Here is a 12065-nt window from a genome sequence, read left to right as displayed (position 1 = left end):
TGAAAATGCCTTGTACTTAACAAAAATAGGAGGAAATGCAGAGCCAGCTCACAACCACATGTACTGCTAAGATTGCGCAACTATCCCACTAATGCAACATAAACAAGACAAGAGAATATATAATCACATGCATATATATCAACATGTACAAACAACGATGAGTTTCACATTTTTTATCTAATCATTTGTCCTCTCATGGAATCCAAACTCAAACATTTAGCATGTCCTACGTGGCAACTGATCCCATATTTATGTCTAAATGTGGCAACTGATCTCATATATATGCCAGAACATGGCAACCGATCCTAGTTAGTTATGTCAGAGCGTATAAACCGATCAAAGTTAGTTATATTGGAACGTGGAAACCGATTCAAGTTGTTATGATTAAACGAAGCAACATATCTATTCAACACACCACAATCAGAAATAAAAGTATATCCTCAAGATCATGCATTTAAGTGATGATTTCATGGCAATGATAATCCACCTATCTCATTTAAAACAAGTGTAATCAACATTGCAACAGTCATATATATATATATATATATATATATATATATATATATACACACAAGTATCATAATGAAGCAACACCAAGCATACATAACACAATCATAGGATCATAACTATCACCTACCTCAAAACAAGCTTGAAACCCTAAGAAACTTGATATTTTCCCTTTCCAGATTAGTTCCTGTTGTTCTTGTTCTACAAATAATCGATATAATACGAGAATCAATAAGCAATCACTAATTACCCGAATAATTACTAACAATTCTATGAACCCTAGATTCTATCATAGAATCTATAACCAAACCCTCCCCCATAAATATTCACCCATTCTATAACGTTCTACAATTCAAAAAACGGATTTGAAGAGTGAAAAACTTACCTTTAGCCTCAAAAATGGTGAAAAATTAGTAGGAGTTGTCGGGGGTTTGTTTCTTAGATCTAAAAGTTGAAAAAGTGTCAAATAAAGTCATTTAGGGGTTTATTAACAACTTTAATTTGTGTCGAGCCTGCCACATCGGTCTTCACCCAACTGTAGCGGCTCCGCTAGAGCGGAAAAACTCAGCACCAAAGCGGCATTCCTTAACCATTGACCTATTTAAAGGATTCCAAAATATCACTTCACAACATGCCCCTGATCCATGACGCTCTGAAAATATCCTTTACTTTATGATAGATTCTATGAGTTCTACTTGCCAGAATTGAATCTTAAAAAAGTCGTAAATGTTCTTTAACGAGTTATCTAATTACTCATGTAATCAAAATCATAATTAACTTATCGGATTGTTACCTGATTTTCCCACACCTTCAAAATTATGATTTTTTCCAAATCTGGATTAGTTTGGGAAAATTCAAGTACTACAAAATAGTTTTTCCACACAAATTTTCCCCCATTGAATTTTCCACAACGACGAAACCCGATCATTACATAATATAATTTTAAGTTTTGTGAGGGTAACAATGAGTACCAATATAATTCTGATTTTTGTGTCAAATTTTGATTCTTTTCTCCTAACAATTTCCTTCTCCAAGTTATACTACATTGTGCACCAAACAAAAAGGGTTAAATAGTAATTTTGATTTTTAAAATATGACTTATTTTAGCTATGATATTTAATATATGACTTATTTTGTTATAATTTTTGAGATATTCGATTAAGCGTATTTAACATTTAATCAATCTAAACATGTAATTTTGATATTTAAAATTTTAACAAAAATTAAGTGCTTTAATATTTTTTTAAACTCAAGTAAAACTAGATTTGTGTAAACACCAGATTAAATTGGGGCATTTCAGTGCAACTTCTGTTACAAGCCGGTTCATTTTGGAACATTGATAGTTTTAAGAATATTCATTGACAATTTAAACTTTAATACACCCTCGATCTTGCATAGCAATACCTCACTAATTTACAAATTATTAATTCAGAATAAAAGTTATCAACTCTTCATCTTTGAGTAAATATCTCAAAAGGTCACTCAAGTTTCTGAAATTATTTGATAAAGTCATTCAACTTAGTTTTGTATGAGTAAAATCACTCATCTTTAAATGTTCTTTTATAAAAGTCACTCAAGTCAATTTTTCTATAAAATCATTAACAAAAAAATTGAAAGAGCTAATTGTACAAACCACCCTTCAAGTTTAGTTTCGTAATGGTTACTTCCGCTGTAGTTTATAATATTATGCTTACATCTCTTATTTTTTAAAATAATTATTTTCTTAACCTAATTATTATGAACATAAAGGATCATATATTATTTAATTTAATTGATTTTATAACATAATTTTAATCAAATTATCAAGAAAATCTAACTTCAAAAACAAACTTACTTGTTTTATTACATACAGACATGCACGCCACACTAAATAATACCATATTAAAATACTAGTATCAAATATTTGACTCACAAGTTAAATGAAATTTCAATATTATGTCAAATATTCCTTCGTTTTTTTAGTTGTCATGATTGGATTTTGCACAAGCCTGAAGAAAAAAATAATTAAAAGTGTAGTTTAACTAAATAAAAATAACACTCCACACACATTTAAGATGATAAATATCAAGTTATAAACATACTTTTTGGTAATAAACTACTTATAGCATATTATTATCGAATTATAGCATATCAAGAAAAAATATATTCAAAAAAATTTCTCATTAATTATTTAAATAATAATTAATTTATTTAAATAATTACATTTATTATTCTGTTACCTTTTTAAAACCAATCTATTTAATTAAATTACTTTTTTTAAGTTACCTTTTTAAACCAAACTATTTGATTACATTATTTTTTTTAGTTACCTTTTTCAAACAAAACTCTTTAATTATTATTAATTAAATTAAACATTATATAGTTACCTTTTAAAAAAAATTACAAAATAATAGGAATTTGATTATTCCATAATAACTACCCATCACTATCGAAACCAATATCAGTTTTTTTTAAAAACCGCCACACGCGATATTAAAAAAAAATTCATCTTTCCCAAATATATTGTTCTTCCCCAAATCTTCACCAAATCTTTCCTAAATTCGTACACGCCTAAAATAATCATAACATTCACCCACATTTCCGCACGCTTAACATTATTCTTCACCAAAATATTCCGTTTTTGGTCAAAAATCTTCAACATTTCACTCACAAATCTGTGTAACGCCTAACATTCTTATTCACCAAAATCTGCTGTTTTGGTAAAAATCTTTCACATTTGTACTCACAAATCTGTATAATGTCGAAGAGAGGTATTGAAACCCCGCGTAAAAGTAGAAGATTGAACGATGAAGTAAGATTTGAGGAATTTCATTCTTCATCTTTCAACATTTTGTCACAAACACAAACTCAATCTTCAACTGCAAAACAGAAATCTAGATCAGAAAAATCAAAAATGAAAAAAAAAAAAAAAGAGGCAAAGGAAATCGAGAAGAAGAGAAAAGGAAAAGAAAAGCAAACCGTAGTTGAATCTGAGAAAGAGGCAAAGGAAAGAGGAAAGAAGAGGAAAGGAAAACAAATTCAATACTCATCAGATTCTGAGTCTGATTTTGTTGATGAGTTGATAAAGTCAAAATCAAAAAAATCAAGAGGCACTGAAATCGATAGTTCACAGTTAGAAGAAACAAATAAACCAATTTTTTTTAAAGGTTGGTAAAAGATTTTTTTTTGAAATTTAAATTAAAATTATCTGTTTAATTTCGTTTTAATTTTGATTTTAATTGTGAATAGTATAGTACATGATTTATGTTGTGTTATTTGTGTATGAAATAATTACTATATTTTTTTATTGTAGAAGTGTATGAAATATTGTATTAAGTTTGTATGATATTTTTGACTATTACTATTCATAAAAAAACTAAATAGTTTATGGTTTGATTTTGTGTACGTAGTGTTGAATAAAATGTGTACGAAATAATGTATTAAGTTTGTATGAATTTGTATGAAATGCTATATTTGTTTTATTACATTATCAATGTATGAATAATGTATGAATTGTGTATGAATTAATGTTTTAAGTTTGTATGCTATGAATATGAAATTCTATATTTGATTCTATTACATTATCAATGTATGAATTTTGTATGATTTAATGTATTAAATTTGTATGCTAAGTGTATGAAATGCTATATTTATTTTTAGTACATTATTAATGTATGAATAATGTATCAATATGGTTTCATTTTGTGCATTTAGTGATAAATGAATTGTGTATGAAATAATGAATTAAGTTTGTATGAATTTGTATGAAATGCTATATTTGTTTTATTACATTATCAATGTATGAATAATGTATGAATTATGTATGAATTAATGTATTAAGTTTGTATGCTATGTGTATGAAATGCTATATTTGTTTTTATCACATTATCAATGTATGAATATAGTATGATAAACGTATTAATTTAATTTTAACAATTTTTAGGAGAAGAAGACACAAACACATTTGTCTTCATGCATTAACATGAATGTGTTTGCGGATCCGTTGACCTTTCTAGGTCAAGATAAGTTTCAAGAATTTTTACAAGAATCACCTTTTGGATTTTTTTATAATATGCATAACATTAAAATTCAATGTCAATTGTTGAGACACATATTTCTTCTTGGGAATGAAAATGTTAGGGATGATATGTTTGTTATAAATGTAAATGGTAAAGAGTTACATTTTGGGTTAAAAGAGTTTGTTGCTATCACCGGTTTGAAATGTGGACCAATTTCTGATTTTGTATCTGACCCATCTGTTCCAAACAGACTCATTGCTGAAAATTTCGAGAATTTTAATAATGTATCTATTGTCAGATTTTTATCATAAGTTTAAATTGAAAATTTTTGGGAAGAAGATGATTGTTTAAAAATCGGGATCTTGTATTTTATTTCTTCTTTTCTGACTGCATCAGACCCTTCAAAAACAACAATTTCAAAATTGAATTTTGATTTGGTCGAGTCTGGACAGTATGACATTCCCTTGGGAAAATGATTGTTTTAATTTAACATTCAAAGCATGCAGTCAAAAATATAAAAAAAATCCATCGTCATTCAAATTCAGCCAATTCCACATAGCATTGCAGATATGGTTTTATGAGTGTTGTCATTCATTTGACAACACAATTGCTATACGTGCTTCAAATCGCACACCGCGAATCGTGAACTGGAAGACACCTAATGACGTCATTTATTTTGATGATTTGAAGAAAATAATTTTCAGAACACATGGCAATCAGGTATTTTTCAGAGAATGTTATTAGATACATTATAAATCAATATACATTCTAATTTTTTTATTTGCTGCAGCATAAATTCAGAAATATGATTTTTTCTGAAGAAGAGTTAAATCTCATGGACAAACCATTTTAAATCAGTCCAGCAGCCACCATGATTCGGAAGATCACAGATCGTCGAAAAATCATGCCGTTGATAGTGAACATAAAGTTGAAGAATTGAAAGCTGATATTGTAGAGGTACAAGTACAAATTTCAAATTAAAATAATCTTTTTTAAAATTACAATATAAATATCAAAACTTATTTTTTTAAATTAACAGGTTAAGGCAGAGTTGAAAGAACTCAAATTCACTATAAGTTCCAACATATTTTTAAAGAATTAATATACTTACCTTATAATTTATTTTATTTTTAATTTTTTTTATACAACGATAAGGTTGACAAGCACATGGCTGATATCAAGAGTTATGTCGATAACTCGACCAAACTGATAATTAAAGAGATTCGATTGTCAAGAGGAGAACAAATACCAGAAGAACAACCAGAGGTATAAATATATGTATATTTTGTGTATGAATATTGTTTGATAACTATATAAATTGATGTTTTTATACTAGTTTTTTATTTATTTATCGTCACTGTTTTCACTATTAAATGAACAAACATAAAAACACATCATACATATATATATGTGAATTATGTATATATATTGTATCTAATATGTATGAAATGAGTATATATTCATTATTTATATATAAATGTTTTGTATTAATCATGTATGAAATTTGTATTTTGAAAATATGTATGATTAATGAAAAAATGATGTATTAAACATATATCCAAGTTTTTTTGATTTGCAATCTACTAATTTATTTCTTACAAATAATACAGAATACATTAATATCTGCAAAAATTTCATATTATCTGAAAAATTATTTTCAGGACAACGCCAATCAACATGCTGCACAATCTGATCCAACAGCTATGCCTACATTTTCAATTGGGCAACACGTCCAAATGTCAAACACAGCTGGTACGATATATTCATTTTTAGCACATATATGTAAATTTAAAAAATTATTTTTATATAATTATTTATTTTTTATGTACATGAAGCTCAAAAGTCAACTGATGGTTGTTTCAACGTTGACGCACCTATAACATCAACATCAAAACCACCAACATTGGACGATTATCCTGATTTTACTATGACACAAATCATCGCACTTGATCCAATTCTTAATGCTACCACAACTCCAAATGTGCAAACAAGACATAAGAATCTAGAAAAATACGATTCTTCTCCTTATATCAGAATGTCGGAAGGGGAACACAGTTCAAATAGAGTACCTATATTCTTTCAAATCAAACATCCAATCCAAAATCACAATGGGTTTGATGTTCCATATGACATGATTGAGGTGTTCAATAAATGGGTTTTTAAAGATGTGTCAAGCAGGCGTGGCAGGTACAAACGCTGATGAACAAAATTATTTTCTTTAATTTAACAAATCAACAATTCATATAATACTTATTTAAATATATACAGGAAAGCAACATATTCCAAGGTTAAAAATACATTTCATCCTCAAATGGACTTTGGCATTGTCAAAATCGGAGAAAATGATTTTTTTCCACATAATGAGTCAACCGGGCAGACCTTGGGAGGACGGGGTAAGACATTTTTTGACTTACTTATTCTGATTTTGATTTGCAGTGATATACATATGATTATTGTTTTGTATGAATTATGTGTGAATTGTGTATGAAACATTTGGATATATTTGTAATGTATACTTTAAGCATGAGGTATCAACTGTATTATTTTTTTTTTTATTTTTTTTTGAAACAGAATATTAATACAATAATGTATTATCTCCGAAAGAAGGCTAAATATTCTCAGAGAGTCACTTCTTACAGTACTGTTGATTGTTGGTTTATGGCGTGGATTGATAACATTGAGAAACAGTGGAGACAGTCAAAATGTGACATGAGATGAATTTCACCGAACATGATGTTGGACAATGCATTAGAGGATTTAAGCTACTTGCTAACATTCCTTGGGATTGGGTTGACGAAGTAATCATCCCAGTCAACATAATCAACAAATTCCATTGGTTCCTTGTTGTATTCCGGATCAACCGTAGATGTCTATATGTCTATGATTCGATGATGGGAGGATCTGTTCACTCCAGAAAAATTAAAGAAGCTGTTGATAAACTTGCAATCATGATTCCATTATTTCTGACGAGCACAGGGTTTTATGGCAAAATACTTGATTTGTATGCGAATAATCTCCCTGATTATCAACAGAAGTCTCATTCCGAACCTCTCAGTATCAAGCATGTGACAAATGTTCCTCAACAAGAAGAAAGTTCCAAGTATGTATACTTGTTATATTATATTTTCTTCATCTTAAATTACATTGCTTTATAGTCATTATAAATTTTTTCTAATTTCAATTTTTTACAGTGATTGTGGTCTATGCACATATCTCTTTGCCGAATACATGAGCAATGGTGTTTTTGATGTATCTCATATTGATATCGATTCAAAATATCATCGTCAAAGATATGGTACATTACTTTGGCATTATGCAAAATCAAAGAATGATGAAGGCGCAATAAGTGAAAGTGAAGTTACGGGAACAGTTGTTAGCAAGAAGGGTGGACCTCGAACTCATAAAGAACAAGTTATGGACACCACCAATTATCCTACTCCAAAATTTCGTAATAGGAAGTAGAAATCTTCATGGCACACTGTACATTTTTTTGAATGACATGTTTTTTTATCTTATGAACTATTTATGTAATTTCCCAGTGTTTTATTAGTAATAATGATTGTTTTAAATAAATTATCAATGAATATTACTATTTATTAAATATGTCTCACTTTGTATAAATTTTGAACGCAACATGCAAATATAGGAACTCTGTCTGAATCATGTATGAACATTATATGAATTATGAATGTCATATTATAATTTGATATTTAGAACATAGACAAATGTTATATATATACTATATTTTTATGAAATTTATATAAATGACAGTCTGCTTCACTATATATTTATAATTTTTAAATGTGTATGATCTTTGTATAAATTGCACTTTTCAATATGTAATGTTAAATTTTTATATTCATAATGTATGAAAATTATATGAAATAGTACTGACATATGATTCAATATGACAATATGAATAAATATATAATTATACCTTATTAAATCTGTATGACTTTTGCATAAATTACTTATTCAATACGCATTAAATTTTATTTGAATGAATACTGTATGAAGATTTATATGACTTATGAATGATATTTTATACTTTCATATACAAAACAAAAACAAATGTTACTTATATTGCTGGTATGAATACTGTATGAATTATATCATATTATACTTTGATATGTAGAACATAAACAAACATTATTTTATATGCAAATATTGCTTGTATAAATGTATAAATTTTGTATATAGTCCTCTTTCAATATGCAATAACTGTATTCATACTATATGAATATTATATGACTTATTAATGGTATATTATACTTTCATATACAAAACAGTAACAAATGTTAATATATATGAACAGTTGTATGTACAATGTATGAACATTGTATGAAAAATAATATGACTCAATCAAAAAAAATAAAACATATGTCTTTAATTTAAATACTCAAAAACACAGATGTAACAGTAGGAAATTTTTTTTTTGAACAGGATAATTTGAACATGTCTTCCTATTGTGTCCAACTTGATGGCATCTACTAGATGTGCTTTTTGTCCTCTTGAATTTCACATCAGTGAACCCCTTTCAGCATTCAAATTTGGGTCTTCTCGCTGATCTTTTTGGACCGGGTGGCATCATTTTAGGCTCTGAAATATAACTTGGTATATCTCATGTACTCTCGCATGGGATAGGCTCAACAGGAATGGCATAAGCATCTTTGAAATTCTTGAGGCTATAAAAAGCATAACAGAAATCTGCTTCATGTAACTTCCTGTATCGGAGAACTGCAATTGCATGGCCACACGATATCTCATAATGTTGAAATCTCCCGCAACTACACATCCTTGTGTTCAAATTTACTATGTATTTCTTTGCTCCTTCAGCTACAACATGCAGATCAACAATTGAAGATATCACCTATTTAAAAGTAATTTTTTTTATACATGCCACTAAATATTTGGAAGTAAAAATACAATACAATGAAACATATACCCTCATATTGCACGACAACACAATACTATTCTGTAGATAAATATCATAGTTTTTGGTCAGAATAGATGTTGTCTTATCAGCCTCCTCATTATGCTTGTGAATCCACCTCTGAATTGTTACCCTCATAAATTCAAGAAGTGAAATCACCGGTAACCTCCTTGCTGACCTGTTAACATTATTCAATGACTCCGCGATGTTTGAAGTCATGGTCCATGTGCGCTTACAATTTGAGTAAGCTCTTGACCATTTGCTATAACCAATATCAAACAAGTATGGTCGTATGCGCGTATCTATCTGATCTATTCTTCCCATAATTTTCTCAAACTGTTGTTTTCTATAAGCTTTTGCCAATGTAAAGAACAAAATCTTCAAATCTTCAGTATTTCTATTGAAATTCTTCAACACATTGACTGACAGATGCCATATGCATGCATAATGTTCTGATTCAGGATATACATTAGCAGTCCCTTTCCATATGCTTTCATTTCGATCCGACATAAAACACATATTTTGTCTAACTCCATATGCTTCCTTAAACTGCTCAAAGAACCAAGTCCATGAAGAATCGTTTTCAGAATCTACTATCGCATACGCCAACGGAAGTATATGACCTGCTCAAGATTTTTTAAAAAAATATATCACAAATCAGAAATACAATTTATAAATTATTTCACTATATTATATAATCAGAAAATTAAATAGGATAAAAATTTACCTTCCGGATCCATTGTGCTGGCAGTTAACATTGTACCACCATATGAACATTTTAATTCCGCACCATCAACAACTACAATTGGCCTACAATATTCTTAACCTCTAATACAAGCTTCTAACGCAATAAATGCGTATAAAAATGTATCACCTTCTTTCCTTTTAATTTTCAAAACGGATCCTGGATATGTTTGCTCCAAAATGTAAAAATAACCTGAAAATAACAGTCCAATTCATACAAAAAATATACATATTTTATACATAAAGAATACACGAAAACATAACAGTCCAATTCAATGGGTAATCTTTAAATTCATTCTTATTTCGAAATTACCAGGTAATTTTGCATAGGACTATGCTTGATCTCCGCGCACCAACTTTACTGCTTTTTCTTTAGCTCTCAATGCCTGTATGTACGTCAATGAAACGCCATGCAATTTCAACATATCATCAGCTATATCTTTTGGAGTATATACCATAAATGGATCAATATACTTCTCCATTATCAAGACAGTAACAACGTCAGTTATCTCCTGACGTCTTGCATAAACTCTTTCTCTAACAGAACAAGTGTGCTGAGCAATATGCTTCCAAACTTTGAATAAATTTGATTTATTCAAACTAGATGCCCTCATCATCCAAGAACAAGTTTTAGAAATACAATTCAGGTGATAACTGTTTCAAAATTAAGAAAATATACATTACAATTATATACAGTGAAACAAATAAAATAAAAAAATAACTTAATTTTTTTTGTACACTTACTTAGATGCATTACAACGCGCAACACGAAAACTGAATTTTTCAACAAGTCCAACATGCCTCATAACCTCCTTAAGTGTTTCTTTATTATTATAAATCTGATTATCAGCTGCAAAAAGGTTGGAATGGTCACATATTATATCATTATCTATTTCACTATTATCATTGACATCTCCGTCTAAATTCATTCCGATCAAACAAATAGAATTGTTGGAGTACAAATCAATGTTAGTCTGTGATAAACTAACATCAGAATCTATTCTATCAGTAATTATAACTCCATGACCTTCATTATACAGCTCACGATCTTTCAAACTGATGCATAATGGATATTTTATACAGAAATTCAAATTCACCCTCATCTGATCTAGAAAAACCTTTACCCCAACATCATTATGAATTTTAATAGGTGGACACATTTCGCTAACAATATATTTTATCTCAATAGAATTTATATTTTCTTCTATATTAAGTTAAGTTATTATAACATTAACTAAACCAATATAAAGAGTAGAAATATCATATAGGATGCCCTCCATCTCAAAGTCGATGTATTTTCGTATTTCACAACATTAAAATTACATTTAGTGCACCACATTATAAAATTATAAAATTACTCATACAAAATTCATTCAAAATTCATACACACTTACTATATAATTCACTGATAAATACAACAAAAAAATACAATTTCATACACAATTAATTCAATGTTTATACAAAATTCATATATATGTAACATATCAATTACAAACACAATTCATACACAAATACTATATAATTCACTGATACATACAATCAAAAATGTACTTTCATACACAATTGATACAATTTATTAAAAATTTAATACACAATTAATCTAAACTTTATACAAAATTCATATATATATATATGACATATCAATCACTAATATATTGTAACAACCTGTTTAGTAGGTTCGAGCAGTAAAATTATTTTGATAAAAACTGACTGGGTCGACGGACCACGCGACGGACCGTCAGGGTCACGACGGCCCGTGATGGATTCCGTCGTCCCATACTTGTGTAATTTCTTGTGCTACTCTTCTCTTTACCCTCGACGACAAATAGGACGAACCGTCATAGGCACGACGGACCGTCGAGGGCCTTCGTTCCAAAACACTT

The 12065-nt window shown here is 28.9% G+C and overlaps 2 protein-coding genes and 1 pseudogene across 2 annotated transcripts; 1 reads left to right on the top strand and 2 right to left on the bottom strand.

The window, feature by feature from the left end:
- The first annotated feature begins 3244 nt into the window (after positions 1 to 3244).
- Positions 3245 to 7967, top strand: LOC107001203. Its single transcript, XM_015199346.2, has 5 exons — positions 3245 to 3618; positions 3800 to 3803; positions 4430 to 4603; positions 7394 to 7605; positions 7697 to 7967. Exons 1-5 carry the CDS (start codon positions 3245 to 3247, stop codon positions 7965 to 7967), a joined length of 1035 nt encoding a protein of 344 aa, XP_015054832.2.
- A 1159-nt stretch (positions 7968 to 9126) lies between these two features.
- On the bottom strand, positions 9127 to 9948 carry LOC107018736. Its single transcript, XM_027913089.1, has 2 exons — positions 9451 to 9948; positions 9127 to 9375 (listed from the first exon to the last, which is right to left on the bottom strand). The coding sequence occupies exons 1-2, from the start codon at positions 9946 to 9948 to the stop codon at positions 9127 to 9129; spliced, it is 747 nt and encodes a 248-aa protein (XP_027768890.1).
- Positions 9949 to 10136: 188 nt separating this feature from the next.
- LOC114074913 lies at positions 10137 to 11342 on the bottom strand (annotated as a pseudogene).
- Between the last annotated feature and the right edge of the window lie 723 nt (positions 11343 to 12065).

Source organism: Solanum pennellii, chromosome 1, assembly GCF_001406875.1.
Source record: "Solanum pennellii chromosome 1, SPENNV200".
NCBI lineage: Eukaryota > Viridiplantae > Streptophyta > Magnoliopsida > Solanales > Solanaceae > Solanum > Solanum pennellii.
Note: the sequence above shows the minus strand (reverse complement) of the source record. Positions and strands in the feature narration are given on the sequence as shown.

Coding starts and splice junctions, on each gene's coding strand:
- LOC107001203 (XM_015199346.2), top strand. CDS start 3,245: ATGTCGAAGAGAGGTATTGAAACCCCGCGTAAAAGTAGAAGATTGAAC. Junction 4,604..7,393: donor AATTGTTGAGACACATATTT/CTTCTTGGGAAT, acceptor GTCTATGATTCG/ATGATGGGAGGATCTGTTCA. Junction 7,606..7,696: donor CAACAAGAAGAAAGTTCCAA/GTATGTATACTT, acceptor AATTTTTTACAG/TGATTGTGGTCTATGCACAT.
- LOC107018736 (XM_027913089.1), bottom strand. CDS start 9,948: ATGTCGGATCGAAATGAAAGCATATGGAAAGGGACTGCTAATGTATAT. Junction 9,376..9,450: donor TGTTGTCGTGCAATATGAGG/GTATATGTTTCA, acceptor ACTTTTAAATAG/GTGATATCTTCAATTGTTGA.